General features: G+C 50.6%; 1 protein-coding gene across 4 annotated transcripts in view; it reads left to right on the forward strand.

Annotated features, from left to right (window-relative positions):
- TACC1 (transforming acidic coiled-coil containing protein 1) overlaps positions 1-24,986 on the forward strand; it is an 83,143-nt gene that overhangs the window by 12,533 nt on the left and 45,624 nt on the right. The window contains exons 1-2 of one of the 4 annotated variants that reach the window (XM_053366257.1): positions 5,733-6,048; positions 8,602-8,717. In XM_053366257.1, coding sequence (XP_053222232.1) covers positions 5,861-6,048; positions 8,602-8,717 — 304 coding nt within the window. In that variant the 5' untranslated portion in view covers positions 5,733-5,860. Of the gene's footprint in view, positions 1-5,732; positions 6,049-6,454; positions 6,967-8,601; positions 8,718-24,986 lie in introns of those variants that run through there. The other 3 variants (XM_053366259.1, XM_053366261.1, XM_053366260.1) reach the window with 3 other exon arrangements.

Here is a 24,986-nt window from a genome sequence, read left to right on the forward strand (position 1 = left end):
TCTGTCAGGGATGCTTGAGCTGTGCTTCCTGCATTGCAGGGGGCTGTAGATGACTCTTGGGAATCCCTTCCTGCTACACAATTATGGAGTTCTATGATCTCTTTGAGAAGTGTTCAGCTGAGTGAAGTCTGCAGGATGAGAAGGGACCTGCCTGCCATTTTACAGTTGTACTCCCTGTGCTTCCTCATGAAGGAAGGGATAAGATTACTCAGTAGTAAGGGAACTGCACACTGCATATTATCATGAACCCATCCTTCCCCTTGCTTTCTAGGCAGCCTCCCTTTGCTGAAGTTTAATGGACTCCCTTGGAGTAGACTTGTCATCCTGATGGCATTGTTCTATGGAAGTGTCATTTGTCTGGGTGGCATGTTGGCCGCCATGGTGTCTTGCCTTCTCTGCCGGCCATCTTTTGACCTCTCAATGCATGAACATGTCCTGACAAGCAAGCAGGCACAGGGGATCTGCAGCTTTAACCCTCCTTGAATAAGGAGTTTCCTCGCCAATACAGGTCTTGCTATAAAAGTCGGGTGCCTCCCCCACTCCCTGCTGAGCTGCAGCAAGAGTCCATGGCGCTCCAGGTGCTCACCGCGTCTGTGTTCCTTTGGAGAATTGACACATGGCAGAGACTGTTGTAGATTTAAGAACTATGGCTTATTCACCTTTTTACACGTCTGCATGGAGAGAGTCCAGATCTTACAGCTTGGTCATTTCAAGAGGAGCTTGTCCCCCATGGCAATGCAACCCTGGAGTCCAAGGCATCTCTCCCAGCCAGCCTGCAGCCAACCTGCCCAAGATGGATCCCAATCTTCCTTCCTCCTTCTTCTTCCCAGAACGCAGCTCTGCAGCTTGTACTTTCATCCATATCCCAATTAATAAAAATCCTGCCATTTATTAATTTTTAGGGTTTAGGGGGGTCCCACTCCAAAAAAAATCTATAACAATGTTATATATATCTCATTGCAGACATCTCTAGTAACAGTGTTTGAAACAACCTGTTTGAAAAACGCTCCCTTTCTCTTCAGGTCACATCCTTCAGTAGCCATTCTTCATACCCTCCTCCATCAGGGGTTTTCTCCTGGCTCAAATATGTCCTTGAATTCCATTAAGAACTCCTGCCTACCTCCGTGGAGGAGAGAGGTGTGTGTGAGTGTGTAGAAACGATCCTATTGTACAAAAGCAAAATGTATTATTATTAGAACAAAACAAACCAGGAAGCCCCTCTCCAACAAACACATTCAAAAGGCCATAGAATGTTAATCAGCCAAAGGCCTGGTTATAGAGGAACATTTTTGCCTGGTGCCTAAAGGTGTATCATGAAGGCACCAGGCAAGCCTCCCTGAGGAGGGCATCCCACAAACATGGAGCCACCACAGAATAGGCCCATTCTCCTGTTGCCACCTCCCAGACCTCTCGTGGAGAAGGCACTCAAAGAAAGGCCTCACATTATGATTGCAGAATCTGGATCAGTTCATATGGAGAGAGGCGGTCCTTGATGTATCGTGATCCTGAGCCATTAAAGGCTTTATAGGTCCAAACCTTTATGTATCCAAAATGTGTATTCATTGCTCATCCACTTCTGCCTCTGGCTCTGCCCTCCAGTGGCCTGTGTTCCCCAGAGGGTTCCCAAGAAGGGAAGGTGCCCCTTTGACTGGAAAAGGTTTGTCACACACCCCTTACAGCTGGGTCCCTTCTCCCAGAGGCTGTCGTCAGAGTGCCCCTGCCATAGGAAGTCTAGAGTTGAGTTGTGAGAGTCAGTGCCTTTGCCGTTTTTTTACCAGCCCCACCCCATGTGCTCTGAATGCTTTCCCTGAGAAAGATCCCTCAGCTCCCATGTTGTTCTCTCCCCAGAATCAGGACAGGGTAATTTTTTCAGTTCTTCCTGTTTTATGGTTGGAGGTTTCAGCTCTTCTGTTTTTTACTTGTTGGGTCTTAGTTGCTGTTTTTAGCTCCTATGAAGAATTTTAGCTCTGGTTTTGTGATTTTTCAACATATATGTACTGGCTTGGATTTTATGTCTTATTGAAGATGTGTGTGTGTGTGTGTGTGTGTGTGTGTGTGTGTGTTGCTATGTTTTAAATGCATATGAAAACCCATGCAATACATCTAGTAGATATCAGAAATGCAATGTTGTTGTTGTTGTTTAATCGTTTAGTTGTGTCTGACTCTTCGTGACCCCATGGACCAGAGCACGCCAGGCACTCCTGTCTTCCACTGCCTCCCACAGTTTGGTCAAACTCATGCTGGTAGCTTCGAGAACACTGTCCAACCATCTCATCCTCTGTCGTCCCCTTCTCCTTGTGCCCTCAATCTTTCCCAACATCAGGGTCTTTTCCAGGGAGTCTTCTCTTCTCATGAGGTGGCCAAAGTCTTGGAGCCTCAGCTTCAGGATTTGTCCTTCCAGTGAGCACTCAGGGCTGATTTCCTTCAGAATGGATAGGTTTGATCTTCTTGCAGTCTATGGGACTCTCAAGAGTCTCCTCCAGCACCATAATTCAAAAAGAAATGGCAATACTGACTGCTTAATTTCACCATCAGTGACAAACAGTTGCAAAGCAAGAAAACATGCCTGTGTGTGCGCGCGTGTGTGCACACACACACAAGTGCACACACACAGAAGCCAAATAAGGAAGGGCATTGCCCTGAGTGTGGGGGAGAGGTAAAAAGTCAAGAATGTAAATACCGTATTTTTCGCACCATAGGACGCACTTTTTCCCCTCCAAAAATGAAGGGGAAATGTGTGTGCGTCCTATGGTGCGAATGCAGGCTTTCGCTGAAGCCTGGAGAGCGAGAGGCATCGGTGCACACCGACCCCTCTCGCTCTCCAGGCTTCAGGAAGCTATCTGCAAGCCTTGCAAGCCCGGCGGGAGTTCCCGCGGGCTCACAAGGCTTGCGGGCAGCAGCCTGCAGCCCCGGCAAGTGTCCGCAAGCCTTGCGTGCCGGCGGGAGGTCCCGCCGAGCGCGTGAGGCTTGGGGCGGCAGCCTGTCGCCCGAAGCACTGGGAGCCCTCCGGAGGGCTCTCCGTGCTTTGGGCGAGTGTCTGCAAGCCTTGCGCGCCCGGCGGGAGGTCCCGACGGGCGCGCGAGGCTTGGGGCGGCAGCCTGTCGCCCGAAGCACGGGGAGGCCTCCGGAGGGCTCTCCGTGCTTCGGGCGACAGGCTGCAAGCCTTGCGTGCCCGGCGGGAGGTCCCGACGGGCGCGCGAGGCTTGGGGCGGCAGCCTGTCGCCCGAAGCACGGGGAGCCCTCCGGAGGGCTCTCCGTGCTTCGGGCGAGTGTCTGCAAGCCTTGCGCGCCCGGCGGGAGGTCCCGACGGGCGCGCGAGGCTTGGGGCGGCAGCCTGTCACCCGAAGCTTCGGGTGAGTGTCTGCAAGCCTTGCGCGCCCGGCGGGAGCTCCCGCCGGGCGCGCAAGACTTGGGGCGGCAGCCTGCACCCCGAAGCATGCGGAGCCCTCCGGAGGGCGCCCCGTGCTTCGGGCAGGTGTGCGCAAGGCTTGGGGCGGCAGCCGCGGCTGGGGGGGGGAATAAATTTTTTTTATTCATTTCCCCCCCCCCCAAAAAAACGAGGTGCGTCCTATGGGCCGGTGCGCCCTATAGAACGAAAAATACGGTAACTCAGGCGTATGATGAAGGAAAATACAAGTGAAGGCTGTCTTATCTAGATCAGGAAGAATTGGCTAAGAATGTAAGAATCCTGCTGCATCCAGCCAGTTACCTCTGGGGAGCTTACAGGCCTGGGCCCAAGGGCAATAGCCTTCCCTGCTGCTGATCCATCAACAACCCATATTCAGGGGCCTAAGGTTGCTGATATTGCAGATAATATGTAGCCCTCATGGCTGGCAACTGTTGATAGCCATATCTTCCACAAATTTCTCTAATCCCCTTCTAAATACATCTTGGTTGGTGCGTAATCCCATATTTTATGGCAACAAATTCCATACTTTAATTTGGATGGGGAACCAGACCTGTCCATCTCTCCTCTACCAAGTGCAGGCCAAATGTGACAGGTGGGTGCAGTGACTTCAAGCCTGCTTTCTGCAGGGATTAGCTGTGCAATTGAGTTCCCTACATCTGATGTCACACAGGTATGGCTCTGGGAAAACAGCCTTGTGGGTCAAACTGGAGCACATGCTAAGCCACATCCAGCATGCGGGCTAGAGGTTCCTCACTCCTTGTTTCACTAGATGCTGTGTGAAGAAGCACTTCCTTTTGTCCACCCAGAATCTCCCAATATCTCTTCTTCACTGGATGACCCCAGGCTCTACAATTATGAGAGAAGAAGTTTGCTTTACTCCTCTTCCTTATCCACCCTCTTCCCAACATGGTAGTTTTTCTTTGTAAGATTATCCTACAATCAGAATGTTAGCAGGTTGCATGTGGGGGCTGAGGAATGAGATTGTTTTGTGACATGTTTTGAGAGCCTGGTTTTGTGCGCAGGTGTTGTGCTCAGTGGAGCAATCCGTGGTGCTGTTTTGCCCCTCCAAAAGAGCTGTTCCAGTTATGCATTTCCCTAAAGTCAAGCAGTGTGCCAGAGCAATGGAAGGTGAGGTTGTGGCTTCAGATGTCACATCGCAGGAGAGAGGATGTCAGCATTTGTATCAAATCAGTTGCCAGAGCCAGGACATTATGCACTACCTGGACTGCAGGACTCAGAACACCTCTGTGGACCAAGTTACTGGGAATGGCAACCAAGTTGTGCTCAGGTCCTGCTTGCAGAGTTCCCAGGCAGTGCTGGATTAAACCCTGTGGAGACCCCATGACAGTTGAAATCTTGCCCCCCGCCCAGTGGGATAACATTGAACTAAGAAAGCTTGAATGTAATTTTCCCCCAAGATCAAATCAATATTATTTTCAGCAGTTGTCACATGGGGCCCAGAGGCTGGTGCCTACTCTGCCTATTTGGTAATCTGGCACTGTTCCCAGGGGCATCTGGCTGGACAGAGTGCTGGTCTGGAAAGGCCTTTGGTCTGATCCTGCAAGGCTGGATGGTTGGCATCTATCTGTCTCCATTGGAGACAAGGGTGGTCAAGTCAAGCTGTTGGGAGGTTGCAGCGCCTGCTGTGGCTGCAGAGACGCATGCAGGAGAGACATGCTTTGCTGCAGTTGTGCTGCTGCAGACGCACCCGGGCGTTTCTTCGCTCTGCTTCCTGCCAGTGGTGCGGATGCCGGGCCTGACTGACTGTCTCCAGGCAGCCCTGGATTTAGGGTGGTGTGGGAAGTTCCCCCGCATACGGTGCCGAGCTGAGGGGGCACAAAATCGAGCAGATCAATTTGGGGGTGCCAAAGATATTCGTCCGTGCTCCGGGAGCTGCGGTCGTCCGCCAAGGCTCGCCCCTTGTCTCCGGCCCTGTCTCTCCGTCTCCGTGGCGCCGGTGCGGCTGATGGCGACTCCTTTCCTCTCCCGGCGACCAGCCCGCAGCCCGTGCCGCTCCCTCGTGAATGCGCCTCCGCAGCCCCGCCAGACGTGGCGTGTTCGGGGCACCTGCCCGTCTTCCTCCCCGGGCCCGCTGGATGGCCGAGCGTAACGTGCGAAGCGGCCGTGCGCGTGCAGGTGGGGCGAGCTCGCCTGGGCGGCGCTCGGGCGGCTTCTGCTCCGAATTGGGCGCGCTCCTCCCGCGCGGCGGCGAGTCCGCGCTGGGGCGCCCGGAGCGGGCGCGGCAATGGGCTGAGCGAGCGCGGCGGCCCTTGGGCCCGATCCCCTTCCCGCCGGCGAGCGAGCGAGCGAGGGAGGGAGGCGGCGAGCCGGGCGGAGGCGGCGCGCAGAAGCGGAAAGCCGCGCTCACGCGGGAGCCCGTCAGCGCCGGATCCGCGCCTCCCTGCCGGCGCCTCTGGGCCGCCCCTCCATTTTGAAGGCAGCCTCGTCCCCATGGCGTTCAGCTCGTCGTGGCAGCTGCTGTCGCCCGTGCAGTGGGCCAAGTGGACGTGGTCGGCCGTGCGCGGCGGCGGCGGCGCGGCGGGGCCCGAGCAGGACGGCCTCGCCGGGGCGGACGGGCAGGGGCAGCCCGAGGACGACGACGAGGACGCGCAGGCGGACACCAAGTCGCTGAGTCTCAGGCAAGGCGAGCGCCCTCGGGGTTCGACGGGGCCGTTTCACACGAGACGCGCCGGGCGCAGCTCGGGGCGCGGGCGGGCGGGCGGGCGGACTGCGCGCTGGAGGGGCGCCTCGTGGGTCCCCGGCGCCGCTCTGCCCAAGCCGGGCTTCCCCGTGGCGCCGGGGGCCAGACCGGCCGCGGGGATCGGCAAATGCACGTCGGAACGGCCTCGGTGGGAAGGCCCATCTTCATGTGCAGGGCATCCTCTGCCATACTGGGTGCGTGTGTGAATTAGCCCAGATAGGGCATCCGTGAGGAGCAAACCTCTGTTTTAGACCTGATTGCCACATCCATCCACAGCGTATGCGCAGCTAAAACCGTGCTAGATGCCTATTTTGTTTCTTGAATGAAGTGTTCTGGGTCTTAGTCCTTCCACCACTTTTTGACTATCTTTACTGTGCCTGGAAGAGAAATACCCCGTGGAGATGTGTCTCTGAGTAAAGGCAAAATGTCTTTGCTTATCGTAGCGGTTGTATTCGGGGCTCCATAGGTGAGCCCCCTTCTCCTCTTGCAGCCGGTTCTCAGGCCTGCGTTCTGTGGCTACTCTGTGATAAGAGGAATGCTCTCCGCATTTGGTGCTGCTTCTCAGGGAGATTTCAGAGAGGTCAGGGTTTCTAGGTCAAACTTTTTTGGCAGCATTAATTTCCAGGAAGTAACTGCAGGGCTTAACTCTCCCTGGACCTCACTTCATCTCTTGGAGGTAAATGTTCTTACTTCTAAAACCAGATGCTTCTAACACATGCTCAGAGGCACTCCCTGGGCTGTATGCTGCTGTAGAAAACTGGTTGTGGGAGGACAGCCTTACAAAGTGAGGCTCAGCCAAAGTCCTACCTATAAGCAGGTGAAGCAGCTGCCTCAATTCATCCGGCAATGAGGCAAGGTGGGAGTCTGCCTGAGTGACATTCCATAGGCAGGGTGTGAACCACCTCCCTCCCTCTCTATCCCAGATTTCTGTTGGGGTTGCTAGTGCTTGCTCTGGAGAGCGGAGGCACTTGACACATGCTTTTAAGGCCAAATTCTTTATCACGGTTTCACAATTTCCATGCCTGAGCCCTGGCACAAAAACTGGGTCGGGTTTTGCTTTACTTCTTAATGTATGATGAATTAATACTGTGAAATGCAGCCCTCTCCCAATTTGCTGGGGGCCACTGACCAGGGAGTCATGCCTAGTTTGCAACTCCCTGCAGAGTGACCCCCAAGCAGTTGCAGAACTACAGTTTCCTATCCTGTTTTCTGTTACGGGTTAGCAAGTGGCAGCCCTAGGGCTGAATCTGGCCCTCTGAGGCAGCCTAGAGAAGAGTGGCTGATGCAGCAGTGGGACTTGCTGGCTCTCTGATTTGGAGGGTTGCCCTGAACCCTCCTGCTCAGAATCGCTGCCCAGTGAAACTAGATGAGCAACCAGGGCAGGGATGGAGAACTTGGGGTCCTCCAGATGTTGTTGGGCCGCAACTCCCAACGTATTTGGCTATGCTGACTGGAGCTGATGGGAGGTCGAGTCCAAGAACATCTGGAGGGCCGCAGGTTCCCCATCTGTGGTCTGCTTCAACAGCTATTAGCTCTGTGTTATGGAGAAAGGGTCCCATCAGCAGAAGCCTGAGCAAGGACTTCTGCTTGCTCAAGGGGTCTTCCCCCCACATGCATCCCCTGCGCCCCCTAAAATTGGCTCTGGGGATGCCAGAGAACCCCAGAAGCGTGCACGGGTGGAAGAGAGGCCAGCAGAAATATTTGCCCTGATCAACACTCTGCAATATTGAATTCCTCCCTGAACCTCCATATGCAGAGACAGTTATGCTTCAAGTACTAGACATAGGCAGCAAACCATGGGGAAGGGTTGGGGAACCTTGATCCCAGGGGCTAAATTTGACCCTCCAGTCTTCTCCACCTGGTCCTTGGCCTCTCCTCAGGAAGCACCCCTCACTGGCTTGACCAGGGACTCTTTTTGCCTGTACGAAGTTTGCATTCATTGCTCCTCCCACTTTTGCCTCTGGCCCTGCTGGCCACTGGCATGTGGCCCTCACAAGGTTACTCAGAAGGAAATGTGGCCTTTGGACTGAAAAAGCTTCCCAACCCCTGCCATAGTGGGGATGCTCTGCTATGTGTGTTGGAGCATGCATGTGCTGAGACAGCCCCATGGCTGTCAGGGACGCCATGAAGTCCTGAGCCAGCTCATTTTGGTCACCTCGGCTTGGATATTGAAGTCCCCCAATACCACCATGTGAGTGAGTGGATCCCCCATGGGCACCATTGGTGAGTTTTCTCCCTGTGCAAACCCTTCGGGCTGTTTGCCTTTTAAGAACATGTGTCTGTTAACTGCAAAACTCATAATGACATTGTGCATCGTTTGGCCATGACACAGACGGTATTTTGTCTGATTCATCAGAAGTCTCAGTAAGAGAAATTCTGAGTGCCTGGCAATGGCCAGGAAGGTTTGTTGAAACCCTACTTGAGAAGATGTTCAGAGCTGGGCTGGGAGGAGTGGCTAATTTGTCCTTCTCTTCCCTCTCCTTGTCTGCAGTTCAGATTCAGAAGGCCATTTTGGGACTCCCGAGGCAGAGACCCCAGTCCGCTCGCTGGGAAAGGAGCTGGAGGAACCATCCCTGCACCTGTTGGAGCCTGAGACTGAGCCCCAAGGTAAAGAGGCATGGAGGTTCCTTTTCGCACCTTTCTAATGGAGTTAGAAGATGCCGTTTGATGCACAGGTGCCTCTTGTGCAGGCAGACTTGATGGTCTTTCAGACGCCTCTGTGAAGACCAAGGTTGCAGATCATCTCTGTTTGGCTGCTTTGGGAAACAGGATGCTTGGCTGCAGCCATGTCTAGCAGACAACAATTGTGCATCAGCATCTTGGTTTGTGTCTGTCAGTTTCTATAAATAGGTGATGGCCACCCCTCAGTCCCTCTGGGTTGTGTGCTGTCTGAGGGAAGGGTGTCATTTCTCAGGGGTCTCCCTGAAGTCTCTTAAGCCAACCTGCTATGATAGCTTCTAGAGGTGAGATGCTCCGCCACTGAGCAGGCTTCTGCTACAATGAACATCTTCGGATGCTTCAAGATGACCTGCTTATTGGGCCTTCATTCTGATTTGTTTGCGGGAAGGTTTGTGTCCAAGCAAGTGCTATCTTTCACTTCCTAATGTGTTCTTCTGTCACTTTTCTGATCTGTTGGGGAAGTGGGTTTGTTGCACAAGATCTCTTAATCAGCTTCTGTTTCACAACCTGAATGTGCTGTTACGTGAATCCCACTTGAAAATAGTAAGCATTCTTGGAGGCACCTTTCATTGATTTTTTTTTCTATTTTCTTTTTGCTGTAACCAACTAAAACTCTTCCCCTCCAGGAGTTCCTCAGCAGCATGCAGTTCCAGAGCCTTGGCCTGGAATAGTGCAAAGGCTCCTAGCATGTTCAAGGTGCAGCTCTTGGAAAGGCAGCTCTTTGCTTCACCCTCCCCATAGTCTATTGGGACCAGTTTTGGGCTCGGTGGGCTGAACACTGTGACCATGAGGTGGGAAGCTCAGGCAGAGAGGCCTGGCAGCTGAGCTCTAGAAGGCAAAAAATCATTGCATCTGCTTTGATCTGCCCATGCTGGAAAGTGGAAGAAACACTTTTTTGCTATTGTGAGTTAGAATTTGTAACAGTTCATTCAGTAGCTATTTTCATTCAAATCTGTGTAGCCTTGTTCTGAGAGCTGCAGAGATACTGTATCTGCAGAAACACACTAAAGTGCCAAGTATTTTGTTGTATGTGTTTATTCTTGGTCATAATCTAAAACACAATTCTGTTAGCCAGTGCAACTTAATGGACAGATGTTTGGGCTTACCGTATTTTTCGCACGATTGGACGCACCGGACAATAGGACGCACCTTGTTTTAGAGGGGGGGAAACAAGAAAAAAAAATCTCCCCCTATCTGCCCAGCGCCCCTTCCGCGAAGCAGCAGGAGGCGTTGCGCAGAGAGGGGTAGAATTTCCCCCTTTTCTTTCCCCCCTCTAAAACAAGGTGCTGTTTAAGGTGCGTTCAGTCGCCTTCAGGCGGCTACCTCGGAAGCCTGGAGAGGGGTGGGTGCACAGCAACCCCTCTCCTCTCCAGGCTTCAGGTTCCTTTCGACCTGCTCCTTGGGGCTGGCGGGGGGAAGCTCACCACCAGCCCCAAAGAGCAGGTTGGGGAGAAGCGGAAAGGCGCGCAGCGGAGAGGCTGCTGCCATAGTCGCGCGTCACCTCTCCAGCTGGGAGAGGGTCACGGGGCTACGGCTTCTTTAGCCCCGCGTGCACTCACCGGCTGGAGAGGTGACGCGCAGCTATAGAGGCTCCTGCCACAGCCGCGCGTCACCTCTCCAACCGGGAGAGCGCGCGCGGGGCTAAAGAAGCCCCCCGCGACCCTCTCCCGGCTGGAGAGGTGACGCGCGGCTGTGGCAGGAGCCTCTATAGCCGCGCGTCACCTCTCCAACCGGGAGAGCGCACGCGGGGCTAAAGAAGCCCCCCGCGACCCTCTCCCGGCTGGAGAGGTGACGCGCGGCTGTGGCAGGAGCCTCTATAGCCGCGCGTCACCTCTCCAACCGGGAGAGCGCACGCGGGGCTAAAGAAGCCCCCCGCGACCCTCTCCCGGCTGGAGAGGTGACGCGTGGCTGTGGCAGGAGCCTCTATAGCCGCGCGTCACCTCTCCAACCGGGAGAGCGCACGCGGGGCTAAAGAAGCCGTAGCCCCGCGACCCTCTCCCAGCTGGAGAGGTGACGCGCGGCTATGGCAGGAGCCTCTATAGCCGCGTGTCACCTCTCCAAGCGGGAGAGCGTGCACGGGGAGCCCCCCGCGACACTCTCCCGGCTGGAGAGGTGACGCGCGGCAATGGCAGGAGCCTCTATAGCCGCGCGTCACCTCTCCAACCGGGAGAGGGTCGCGGGGGGCTTCTTTAGCCCCGCGCACGCTCTCCCGGCTGGAGAGGTGACGCGCGGCTATGGCTTCTTCGCTCCATAGGACGCACACACATTTCCCCTTCATTTTTGAAGGGGAAAAGTGCGTCCTATAGAGCGAAAAATACGGTAGATCTGGTTTTGAGCCACAGCACTGTCACAGATTTTCAGCCTCACCTCCCCCCAGTGTAAAATAGTGTTGTTTCTCTCATGTGATTTTGAACATTAATGCTTTGGCTCCATTTGTATGTAACATGAAGCCAAACCATGATCTGCTGGAGAGGAGATTGTGGCTGCTGTGCTCCTCTCTGGTTGTGCTGCTGCTCTGCTCAGCCATGGTTTGGTTTAGTGTGTCCACCCAGTGTGGGCTGGTGTCGAGAGCAGGTATGGTTGGGCACCTGCCAGGAGCCCACGCCCCAGCAGGGGTGCCCCTGATGAGAGCCTCGTGGACCTGCTCCCGCTTCTCACTGCAAGCTGCTTGTTCACCTGCCTCTCTCTTTGACCCAGACCCAGAGGGAGTGGGCAAACAAACAGATGATGGCAGGCTGAGGAGGTGGAGTGTCTGCCATTGTTTACTTGCTAGCTCTTCCCGCAACAAGCAAGCAGGTGATGAGAAAGAGCAGCAGCAACTGGTGACAGTGGGCAGCGGCACTGGGGGTATCTTGCCCAGAAGCCCAACCCCAAAACCTGTGGCATTGGTATTGAGATCAGATACGCTGAAGCAGAATGCAGTTGCCCCCTCTCAATGTAGCCTTCCCCCAAATAGTCTAGCCGTGCTGCGCCTTCTGCGTGTTCCGGGTGCATCCTGAATATGGATGCTGCTGCAGTCTGGAACATGATAGCTCTTTAATCCTTATTGGTGACGCTGCTAACGTTAAAAAGAGATTTTTGTGTCTCACAAAATGGCCAGGGACTTCCCCTTGGTTGTGGCAGTTGCACTCCCATTATTGTTGTGAGTGCCTAGTATCTTTCCATTGTTCTTTCATGCCTCACTGACATTTCTCTTCTTCCTCCTGGACTCCCCACTGCTCTCTGCAACACCACAAGCCTTTTTTCCCCCTGAGGAAGTGACACTTCCTGCCTGCAAAGTTCTGATTGCTTAATTCCACCCCTTTTGAAAAGGCTTCTTGTGGCCGTTGAGGGTGCTTTGATCCTCTGACATCCTTCCAGCAAATGTATTGAGAGAGGCAGCCTGGTAGAGAAGCTGCCTGGTTTCATGGCATATGCATCTCTGCCAAGGGAGAGAGGAAAGAGGCCACTTGCTGCAGTTTCTACTGATGGGCAATGGGGTGGGGGGAGAAGGACATTTCAGGGCATCCCACTGTCCCCATCTGAAAACTCTTGGTTAGTGCCCAAAAAAATGTAGGTGACCTGGTTTACTCTGCCTGCAGTGATATTTAGCCAGTGGGTGTTTTGATGTATTGCAGCTTGCAAATCCTGTGCTTTTTAAAAGGGCTATATTTGGAAGAGCCCACCTAGTCCAACATCCTGTTCTCAGGGTGGGCTGGGCTGGGGGAACCAGATGCCTGTGGGAAGCCCATATGCCAGATCTGAGTCTAGCAGCAACTTATGATTCTCAACCTAAGCTCAGCATTCAGAGCCATTTTGCTTCAGACCTTGGAGGTAAAAGATAGCCAGTGTGGCCATTAGCCTTTGCCTTATTCTGTGCTGCAGAATTCTAGGGGCAACCTGCTATTTCTGGCAGAGTTTGCGTTCCTGGGAACTTCAGAACTTCTTTCAAAAGCAGAAGAAAGTTACTGGTTCTCATGGCTGCAGCCTGATAGCAATACTTTGTTTTTATCCAGCACTTCGCCTAAAGCATTCAGCACCCCCCACCCCCCAGTGCATTATCTTAATACTGTGCTTAATGTTGCAAGATGGGCCAGTATTATCGCACCTGCATTGTATTGGGACTGAGAAAATGTGGCTTGTCTAGGGCTGCTACTGGGTCGTGTGCAGCGGACACTGAATTTTGTTGAGTTGACAGAGTGGCTGATATCCAAAGTCCTGCTCCTGGGAAGGCTGTCTTTCAGCTCTGTTTGGTTGACAGCTGGCTGTGCTGGGCCAGGAAGGATGGTGCACATCCATCTCAGCTAGTGACCATCCCTACATTCTTTGGAAGAGAAATATGTATTTGTATCTGTTGTTGTTTAGCCATCTTGGGCATGATATGTGGTAAGGCAGGATGCAAATGTTCACACATTATAATAAGTTAATTGCATGTTATTGGAACAAGTACTTTTTAAACCCCACCTGAGCCAACTGCCAAGGCCTGCTGTTGTGAGAGGAAAAAACTCCACACATTCTTGGTGGTTGGTGGTTGAAGTGTTTTGCTGCAACCTGGGAGAAGGGGGGTTAAATCTCCCCTCAGCTCACTGGGTGACCTTGGACCAGTCAACCTAACCCCCCCTCCCAGGGTTGTCATGAGGAGGAGGAAGAACTATGCACATACCTTCTTGAGCTCATTGGAGGAAAAGCAGGATAGAAATGCCAGGAAGAAGAAAGTTATGAGGTCCAACTGCAGTGCCTCCTTTGGGTGCTGTGAATAAGCCACTGGCCCCCATCACGGGAGATGAGAGGTGTGGAGTTGTTGTTGCTATTTGGGAGGGAATTGCGAGACTTTTTGACCTTGTTTAGGCATTGTAGGAGTAGGTACCATATAGATTGCCTAAGAGTTGATGTTTGGACTGAAGCCTGCTTTTTTCTTTGAGCATATAAGGAAAGGTCTTGGCTAGTTAAGGAGGTCTTGGCCAGTGATGGCGCTCAGTCTCTCTCCCTCCCTTTCTCTCCCCGCCCCCAAAACTCTCTGGAGCCAGATCTGATTTAATGGCTGTTTGGGAGGAAGAGAGAAAACCGTTTCTCCCTCTCAGCTGAGGTTGACTCAGCACCAAGTCACAGAAACCACAATGTTTTGTTGTTTTTAAAAAAGAAGAATCAGTATTTGGACTCTTCCCTGATTGAGTATGCGTAAGAGTGCAAGGAGGGTCCTGCTGGGTTGGTCCAAGAGTCTGCCTTGTCAGCATCCCATTTCCCACAGCAGCCGGTGAGGTGCCTGCAGGAAACCCACCCGCAGGGCTTGGCAACTACAGCCCCACCTCTCTGCTTTGGCATACTGCCATTATAACTTGCAGCCTCCATCTCATCTGCTTCTCAAAGCTGTTTCAAGCTGGAGGCCATCACTGCCTCTTGTAGCAGAGAATCCCAGCGTTCAGCTGGGTGCTGTGTGAAGAAGGCCTTCCTTCTGCCTGTCCTGAATCTCCCTTGTGTCCTAGTGTTACGCAAGAGGGAGGAAAATGTGTCTCTGCTGTTTCCAAGCCATGCATACTTTTAGAAACCTCTAAGTAGGGGCCTGACTTCACCTTCATAGGCAAATCATGGGATCCATGGATCCATCTTTTCCTGTCCTTAGCTGCACTTCTTCTTACTGCTTATATCACAGCAGGTTGAGCCTTGGCACTGTGAATAGGTTCAAGAGCTCATCTCTGAAAGGAGGAATTTTGCCGTTCAAGGGTGCAGCAGTTCCTCCTTCCTCTCCACTCCATTGCACATGACCTGCTCGCTGGGTGAACTGTGCCTACCAGTTTGGAGATCACAGTAGACTGACTTTCAGAATTCTCCAGTCAGGCTCCACCTATTAAAGCAATGGTATTTGAGGCTGGCCAAACATCACACATTGGTGCCCTTCTCAGCAAATCCTCAATCCTCCTCCCAAAGTCTGTGCTTGGAACAAATTGTGTCAATGAAAGGAGTTTGTGTGCTTCTGCACAAGTGATTCCCATTGCAAGGTTCTGGTTTGGATAATTCACAGTATTGCTGGGAGACGGAGGGAGGAAGGCAGACAGAGGATCTATAGAGGTGCTCAGGATAGAAGGAGCCCTGAAAACGCCTGTGAAAGGTTTTATTTGGTCTTTGGTTTTACACAGATGTAGCAACCTATGCAAGTTCAGAATTTCTCTGCAGCTGCAAAAGACATTTATAAGGGGAAGGAAACTGAGATTCCAAGGAAATGTTCAGCATTTTATTCCAGATTTTGACAGTTTACACACACACCCATTTCTTTCAACAGGGCTTGCAAAAGATATTTTGGATGGGTGGTGCCAGAAGTGGGGAGGATTTGCTACCTTGGACGCCCAAATGTTTTGCCTTAGCCCTGCATTCTGCAAATGGACAGATGCATGGCATGCAAATGGTTTTGGGTACTGTACTTTTGATTGCTGCTATGAGGCCTGGCAACCTCTATTTCTGCTGGAGCTTGACTAATACATCCATTGAAATTCTCTTGACCTGAATGGCTTTGCTAGATTCCCAGAAGGCCAAGAGAAGCATGTTTTCTGCAGGTAGCGCATGCCGTTTGTGCATGCGACCTGCTGCCAAAGAGGTAGGGAGCTGTAAAAATACAAATAAAATGTACTAACTAGGGTATCTGTTTCATTTAACACACACTTGTCAGTGGCTAAATAACAGAGGTGCCATCCCACAGCGATTAAAGGGTTTTCTCTTATGCACCTGTTGTATGTGAGGCCTACAAGCAGCCACACTCCTAAGTGGAGGGGCAACCCCACTGCCACACATTTTTCTCTTTTGATGCCTCTGCCCTGCCACTTTAATTTGGCTGATCCCGGTGCTAAGCTGGGGGACCTTTGGTGCTGAACCACAACTCCCATCAGTCCCAGTAAGCAGGACCAATGGTCAGGGATGGTGGGAGTTGTAGCTGAGCAATGTCTGGAGTGCCAATGATTCCCTACACCTGAGCACAAGCAGGTTGGTTTGGGCTCATTCCATAAGGACCAGAAACTTCATTTTAAAAGAAGAAAGCTGAGATTCTCCATAAATGGAACCCTGCACAGCTTTCCAGCACACAGGTCTCCAAAGCTGCCCACTTTCAGGCTGGCAAGGCAACTGTGTGTTTTCTCTGAAACCACCATGTTCAGAAGTGACCTATATAATTTTTTTGTACCTGCTGATTCAGAATAATTGCAAGTCTTTGTTTCTCCATGCAATTGGGAGAGTTTAGCAGGCAGACATGGCAGGATTCCCTTCTCTGCATGGTGTGTGTGTGTGTGTGTGTGCGCGCGCATAGATCACTAATTTACAAACATAGCTGCCTCTCAGGATCTCTGGCTGTGGTCACCCATGTCACCCACCCAGGATGTATGGTGCAGCAACAAAACTGCTAGCACATTTGCAAAGCTAAACAGGGTCTGGTCTAGTTTCAAATTGGACAGAAGACTGTGTGTTGAGATTCCTGCATTGCATGGGGTGGGACTAGATGCCCCTTGGGGCCCCTTCCAATAGATCACTCTCATTACCTCATCCACATTACCTGCTCCTTTTTTATGGCAAGGCTGGGGGTTGAGCCTGGACCCCTTCTGCATGCAGAGGTGGTGTTCTCCCACTTAGGAGTCCTAGTCACTTGTTCTCTCCCCTCCAGCCACAGATTCCACCAAATGAGAGGACCCCCCCATCTCAGTCAGCATGCCTGCAGTCCTTGGAAGTGCAGTGGACTGAGCACCAGTAGCTGGGAGCCTTCTTTAATTCAGTGGGCCTCTTGCTGCTTACATTCAGCCCCCAAGATAGAGTGGTACCTTGGTTCTCGAACGCCTTAGTAGTCGAACAACTTGGAACCCAAATGCTGCAAACTGGAAATAAGTTTGTGAACCTTTTTCAGAAGCCGAACATGCTTTGTTTTGAGTGCCACACTTCTGTTTTGAGTGTCATGCGCCGGTGGTTGTAACCGACAGTAGTAACCATCAGGGCAAGGGAAGAACAGCCCCCCCTCACCTGCACCGCTCGCACCACCTGAGAATTCAAAGCTTCCCCTCGTCGCCCTTTCAGCTGCACTCTGCCCCTCTCGCTGTGTCCTGCTGTCAGGGCAAGGGAAAAGATGCCCAGTGGTGCCTTGTCCCAGGCCAGCACTGAGTGGGGGAAGGCTGGGCTGGGCTGCAAGCGAGTGGGCAAGGGTTGTCGCCGTACCTCCCAGCACCGGGTCCCTCTGCCACTGCTGCAGCAGCAACCCCCCCTGCAGCTCCTGCTGCCTCTGCCCTCCTCCAGTTCCGGGTGTTGCCCGTGGCCGCCGCTCCAGCCCCCAGAGCAACGCCAAGCAGCTCAGCCTCATCACTGCCTGCCTCTGCTTCCTCACAGCGTGCGGGACGGCGTGGCCGGATGCAGCCCCGCTGCTGCAGTATGAGTTCTGCTTGTGCCAGCCCTGAAGAAAGGGGGCTGGGGGGGGGGAAGGGATCCAGAAGGGCTGGCGGGGCGGGGGGAGAGCTGCTTTGGGGGAGGGGTCATTCCACACCAAATCACCTGATTTTAATACTTGACCGTGCTCTCACGACATTTTTAAAGTAAAAAATAAATACATACATTTTAATTTTTTTTTGCTGATTCAGAAAGGTCATATTGCATGCAGTGGTCAAAACAGCATCTTTGACCATATTCCATGTATGGAAAACAAAGTAGCTTTGACCATAACATTGCAGAAGTGTTTTACACAATAAAATGAACAAGGGCTCTGAGACGTGTTTTGTTTTTATTAAATAATCAATAAAACTTAATTTTAAAAATATATCAGATGACATTGTAACATAAGAGGGCACAATTTTAACTATTCTCATGAATGTGTGAGTTATTTCAGGCTCAAAGAGACCTTAAAACCTGTACCCCCCCAAAAAAAAATTGTAAAAAAATTACTTCAAGATCAATTTATTTTATAACGACAAAAAACACCCTGCTTATTTGTAAAACATAACAAGTACATGGTTAGCCCATTCAACAAAAAAAGGATGATAGAAGTGTTAGTTGTGGTTTGCGCGCTATGGCTTATCGAACCTACCAGGAATAAAATGAGAAAAATTCACTTTGAATGGTTGATGACCCTTTTCTGTGGCACTTAATACCATTTTTATCTTTTTTTTGAAAGAGACCACAATTAGCTTTATTTTAATACCAAAATAAGCCCAATTGGTCGAAAAATAACGAAAAAGGAGCTTTTTCCTTCACTGACACAGAAATTGCATTAGCCTAAATCATGTGAAAATCGAAATTTTAAAAAAATTCTCCTGCGCCCAATTTTGGACCAAAAAAATCTTAAAAAATTAATTTGTGGTTATCTCATAGGTATCTACACATAAAATTATTTTGAAGAAAACCTGAGTCGTGAAAGCACATGGCACCAGGTAATTTGGCGTGGAATGACCCAGAGAGAGAGAGAGTGCTGCTTTAGTGGGGAGAGAGAAAGGGCTGGCTTGGCGGGGAGAGAGAAATTATTTATTTATTTATACATACATACATACATACATACATACATACCCCGCCCATCTGGCTGGGTTTTCCCAGCCACTCTGGGTGGCTCCCAATCAAATATTAAAAATACAATACAGTCATACCTCGGGTTGAATGTGCTTCAGGTTTTGCCGCTCATGCATGCGCAGATGCTCAAAATGACGTCACTTGTTACATTTGCTTCAGGATGCGAATGGGGCTCTGGAACGGATCCCGTTCACATCCTGAGGTACCACTGTACAGCGTTAAAAATATAATACAGAAAGGGCTGGCTTGGGGGAAGAGAGCTGCTTTGGGGGGGGAGAGCTGCTTTAGGTAGGGAGAGGAAGGACTGGCTTGGGGGGTGGGGGAGAACTTTTGCCTCCCTTTCCTTCCCCACTGCTTAAACTCCCCCCTCTCATGTCCAGTTAGCCACCTGCTTCCACACACGCATCCTGCATGCACTCCTCATCCCTGCAATGACAATGGGTCACTGCCAGTTTTTGATACTGGGTTGATCGCAGTTTATTTGAAGTTGGACATGCCTGGTTTATTGCTTTCATTTTATTAATCAGTGGTCTCATTAGATAGTAAAATTCATGTTGAATTGCTGTTTTAGGCATTGTTTTTAAAAGTCTGGAACAGATTAATTCATTTTGCATTACTTTCTATTGCAAAGCATGCCTTGGTTTTGGAACGCTTTGGTTTTGGAACAGACTTCTGGAACGGATTAAGTTTGAGAACCAAGGTACCACTGTACTGAAGGCTGCAGGAAGGAGACGTGCAGGAGGGTCTGAGGGGCTTGCACACCCCTCTTCTTATGCAATTGTAATTGTGTGTGGCAAGTGAGGAAGCAGGGGAAGGGTTATTCCACCACTTCTCTGGATTATTCAGTAACTCCTGAAGCAACACAATTTGCTGCCCTTGGGGGATGCTGACCTGCTCTGTCTCTGCATGAGTCCTGGAGGCATGGAATGCTTCATTCAGAGCCAGTGGATGGCTCTGTAGTTGGATAGGTCATTATATTCATTACCATGATCCTACACTTTGTCGAAGGGAAACTCCCCTCCGGAATAGAAATCATATATCTCTTTAATCTGAGCAGGCTGAAAGCAAAGAGTAAGGCTACTGTAACTTCCATCATAGAGCTTCAGTATGTTGACAACATAGTGTGCGCACGCACAAAAGATTACCTCCAAACCATCCTAAATATCTTCACAGAAGCTTACGAAAAGCTTGGCCTATCCGCTCAACATCCAAAAAACCAAAGTGCTGCACCAACAAGCACAAAATAGCCCCTCTGCAGTGCCACAAATACAACTTAATGGTGTAACATTGGAAAATGTCAATCACTTTTCCTACCTGGGCAGTTATCTTTCCATGAGGGCTGAAATCCAGCATTGCCTGAGCTCTGCGAGTGCAGCTTTCTCCCGATTGAAGGGCAGAGTGTTTGAGGACTAGGACATTCGCAGCCAAACGAAAATGCTTGTTTACCTTCCCACCGGAGCAGTACCTATTTATCTACTTGCACTTTGACGTGCTTTCAAACCGCTAGGTTGGCAGGAGCTTGGACCGAGCAACAGGAGCTTACCCCATCACGGGGATTCGAACTGCCGACCTTCTGATCGGCAAGTCCTAGGCTCAGTGGTTTAGACCACAGTACCACCAACAATTGGGAAATACTGGCCTGCAAGCACTCCAGTTGGATAACAGACTTTAGCAAAGGTGTCATGGGTTTTGAAGATGCTCGAACTCAGGAGGAAAGGGAGAAATGTGCTAAAAGGGTGGCACACTTGGCAAACCCTCACCATAATCAACTCCTGCCTGGAAACCTATGTGATCGCCAAAGAAGGATAGTTCTTAGCTGCTCCAAGCTCAGAAAGCAAGTATTTCAAGGTATAAGTCATTATGTAGGTGGCACTGGCCTAGATAGCTGGAATAGGGAGCAAGCGAGAAAGGAGCAAAGATTTGGACAGGGTGGCAACAAAAGTCAGTACCTAAAGAGCAGCCCTATGGGATTAGATCCGAGTGCCTTTAGTCCGGCATCCCATTTTGCAAAGTGGCCCCAAAGATGCCTCTGGGAAGCCCACCAGCAGCACAGGAGCACAATAGCAGACTCCTGTTCACAATCCCTAGCAGCTGATATTCAGTGGCATGCTTCTCCTGAGCCCAAAGGTCACATAGAGCTCTCATGGTCTCATCCAGGGCTTCCCAAACAGGAGTGTATGGACCACCCGTTGTCTGCGAGCTACATGCAGGTCATCTATGGCTTATCTGTGGGAGCAGCAGCTGCTTTTGCTGCTCTTAGAACCTGGTGGTCCATCTGGAACAGGGTGGCCCAATTTGTGGCCCTTCAGGCCTTTTCGGTGGCCCTTGGCAACATTTGACACCCTCTCCAGTCCTTGTGCTGCCTTCCCAAGGCCCAGTACATGAGGGGCTTTGGGAAGGAAGCTTGAGGGCTCTGACAGAGTCCTCATTCGCAAAGATGAGTTTGTGCTTTCCCAGCTTTGGGAAGGAGGTAGGAGGGCTGCTGGACCCTGCCAGAGCCTTGTGCCTCCTTCTCAAATCCCTACCTGGCTCTGGGAAGGCAGCATGAGGACTGGGGAGGGTGTCAAAATAGTGTTTGCCTGCTGATGAAAGAGAAGCAGGGGAAGGGCAGTCCACCTTCTCATGGATGGAAGGGAGTTCTGTGACCGAGAAGGCCCTCTCTGATATCCTCATAAAACATGCCTGTGACCAGGAGAAAGGCCTCCCCAGAAGATCTCAAAGCCGAAGCCAGCTCATCTAAGGAGATCAAGTCCTTCTTTAGGACTTTGTAGGCCAGAACCAGAACTTAGAATTGTACCTGGGAAGGGACCAGCAGCCAGCGGAGCTGTTGTAACAAGGGGTTGCCATTCTCCTTGCAACAGGCTCCAGTCAGCAATCTGGCCACAACATCTTGGACTCCCCAAAGGTTCTGAAAACTTGCTGAAGGCAGCCCCACACAGCTTGCCTGACAGTGATTCAAATGGGGTGCAACCAAGGCATGTATCGCCATTTCTTCTTCTGTCTGTCCTGAATCTGCTGCTGTCAGTTGGCCTGGGTGTTGTGAGTTCCGGTGTTATGAGAAAAAGAGATTCATTTCACTCTTACCCTCTGTTTCTGCCATGCATCTGGTTCACACATCACTTTGTTCCTCTGCCCTTGATGACTGACAGCTGAATGTGGCAGGCTGATTTCAATAGTCTTACACCCTGTGGAACTCAGAAGGGACTTGCTTCTGAGTGTGTGTGTGTGTGTGTGTGTGTGTGTGTGTGTAGATTTATAGATAGATATAGAATTGCACTCTGAACAACATTTCATTTGGGGTGATTGGTTGATACAAAAGTTATACGTGTAGTGAATGTTGGTGGCTCACTGATGCATGAAGATCATTGGCGGACGTCATGTTGGACTCATGAATTAACTGCTGAGTCCCATCGTTATCCCACATCCCTAGACATATATGTGTACCTTTATGTATCTGCATATAGGAGGACACTGCTGTTTTTTTGTTTCAAAATCTCCAGGGCTATGGAGGAGGGCTGGGATTAGAAAAACAGTCTCTGGATTTTACTAAGTAACCTGTCAGTTCTGCTGGTTTGACTTAGCAAGTTTCTCTTGTCTTTCTGAATATCCTCCAAATGCTTCAACATTTCAGGAATGGCTTCTTTGCGTGGTGCTCCTGTAATTCTCTGTGGAGAGAAACTCTTTGGGTTTAGGGCAGATGGGGCTGTGGCTCCACAGGGGAATTCAAGCTATGCAGTCAGCTCCCTGCCCAGCTGTGGCCGTGTCCTGAGCAGGGTGGGGTGCTTTGCTAGAAACCCCCTCAGCCAAGAGCCCTGCTGGCCCAGACCACAGAAAACCCATCTGGGCCAGCATCCTGTTCTCACACTGGCCACTTGGATACCTTCCTCAAGGGGAAATCCCATAACAGGCTTTCAGGGGAGGCAATAGGTAGTGCAGAGCTGGCCCAAGGCTTTTTGTTGCCTGAGGCAAAGGACAAGGTGGCTCCTTGGAGATCCTTTCAAGAACAGCCTTTCTTTCCCCAACCTGGCACCCAGCTATTTTGGACTATAACTCCCATTAACCTCTTGCTGGCTGGGACTGATCTGAGTTTGTAGTCCAAAACATTTGGAGAGCACCGGGATGGGGAAGGCTGCCTGAAGGTGCTGCAAGACTCTTGAATTGTGTATGCAGTTCCTGATGAGTGAATAAGGATCAGTTCAGGACAGACCATTCATTCTGCTAAACAGCCTCAAAAAAAGTTGCTTCTGAAGCCAATTCAGGAAAAGGCTTTTGCAAAGTAAATTAAGGCAGCATCCAGCAAGCAAATGAAGCAAAGGATAATTGGCTGCCGGTGTGTGTGTGCGTGCGCGCACACACACCTCTGTGCCTGTTCCTTGTCAGACAGGCACTGACTCTTGGTGTGGATAAATATGAGTGGCCTTTTATGCATTGTCAAAATAACAGAGAGGGCACAGATTTGTCTAAAATGTGCATGAGCTAATTTGTATGTATGGGGTCAAATGTGGAAATAAATACGACAATGTAAATAGAAACAGGGAGGAAGGCTGTCACCAGGCGGACCTGGGTGCCTGCTCACTCTGCTGCCTAGGTGCAAACTACTAATGCACAGCTTTGAGACCCTGCACATCTCACTTCTTTGGGTTGTCTCTCTTTAAACCTGACTGGAATTGGAGAATCCTTCCAAGAGAGGACTGTTCTCTGTTGCCCAGGACAAGTGCACCCCCAATGGTATCAGCCTCAGCTGTGAAACACTGGCAGATTGGATGGTACATCACACACATGTATTTTTCCTTCCAATATTCTTCCTCGCTCTTCTCACAGTTCCTTTCTTGTTTCCTTGTTAATAAATGTGTGTGTGTGTATTTGAGGCGGAGCATTACAATATAGAATTTCTGTTTCAGGTACTGAGATGCCATGGGCTTTACAAGTTATGCCACTAGCCTTTAACTTTCTATGGTTCCTTAAAGTCAGTATCTTTCCTGTGTGAAGCAAGGTGTTTGCAGCTGTTCAGCCCAGGGGTTTTCTCAGAATAGTTCTTCATTGGTATATTTATCTGTGCACATGTCCAGATGCCACAGATTCTGAATAAACACCCTGGGCCTCTCCCTTAATATAAATAATAAAGACAATGTTCAACTCAGATGGGTTGACAGGTACCTTAGCAATTGCACACAAACAGGCAAAGTTTACCAGCAGCTTGGTGCACCCTGTGGTAATCTTCTGAAAAATCATCTCCCTCCTGCTGCAAAAAAAAAAAAAAAAAAATTTGGAAAATCCTGGGAAAACTGAGCTTTTGAGCAGGCCCAGGCAGTTCTTAAATCTGACATTGTAAATTGCAAAACTCACTTTTCTAGCTGTAACAACCAGGAATCTCCCATGACATCTTAAAGATGAGCAGATTTATTGTGGTGCCTGCATAGCTGATGAGGCAAAAGGGTTTGCCTCATCAGAAGTATCTTTTCCTTTCCTAGATGTTATCTAACACAGTGCTTTCTTCATTAGACAAGTGCTTTACTACTACTACTACTACTACTACTACTACTACTACTACCATCATTATTTATTGGGTCAGGGAAACTCTTTTGCACAATGTGATTCCCTGCGGAACAGTACAGAACATACCTGTAGGTACACTGAGATGATCTTTAGAGGCCCTTCCACCAGCTGGCCGTGGGAGAGAGTTTCTTACCCCCACATTGCCCCACACCAGGGGTGATGGGTTGGTGCCCACGTTCACGTCTTTCCAATGCCAGGCACAACCCCCAAGTTCCCCTACCCCTATGTAACTCAGGCCACAAACTCCCCACACATTTAAAGCATTATGCTGCCACTTTAGCAGTCATGGCTTCCCCAGACAATCTTGGGAACTAGTTGGGGAATCTAGTTCTAGATTTTAAGCTGCTTGGGGTGAGGACCCTTCCTCTCATTCCTTTGAAAAGAGCCATGTACATGGATAAGGCCGTATAAATAGGTAATAGTTCTCAAGCCGTGTTGAATTCTATGGATTGTGCTGCTTCAATTTTCATAGAATCATAGAATCATAGAGTTGGAAGAGACCACAAGGGCCATCGAGTCCAACCCCCTGCCAAGCAGGAAACACCATCAGAGCACTCCTGACATATGGTTGTCAAGCCTCTGCTTAAAGACCTCCAAAGAAGGAGACTCCACCACACTCCTTGGCAGCAAATTCCACTGTCGAACAGCTCTTACTGTCAGGAAGTTCTTCCTAATGTTTAGGTGGAATCTTCTTTCTTGTAGTTTGGATCCATTGCTCCGTGTCCGCTTCTCTGGAGCAGCAGAAAACAACCTTTCTCCCTCCTCTATGTGATATCCTTTTATATATTTGAACATGGCTATCATATCACCCCTTAACCTCCTCTTCTCCAGGCTAAACATTCCCAGCTCCCTTAGCCGTTCCTCATAAGGCATCGTTTCCAGGCCTTTGACCATTTTGGTTGCCCTCCTCTGGACACGTTCCAGTTTGTCAGTGTCTCTCTTGAACTGTGGTGCCCAGAACTGGACACAGTACTCCAGGTGAGGTCTGACCAGAGCAGAATACAGTGGCACTATTACTTCCCTTGATCTAGATGCTATACTCCTATTGATGCAGCCCAGAATTGCATTGGCTTTTTTAGCTGCCGCGTCACACTGTTGGCTCATGTCAAGTTTGTGGTCAACCAAGACTCCTAGATCCTTTTC

This window comes from Podarcis raffonei, chromosome 15 (assembly GCF_027172205.1).
Source record: "Podarcis raffonei isolate rPodRaf1 chromosome 15, rPodRaf1.pri, whole genome shotgun sequence".
Classification (NCBI taxonomy): Eukaryota; Metazoa; Chordata; class Lepidosauria; order Squamata; family Lacertidae; genus Podarcis; species Podarcis raffonei.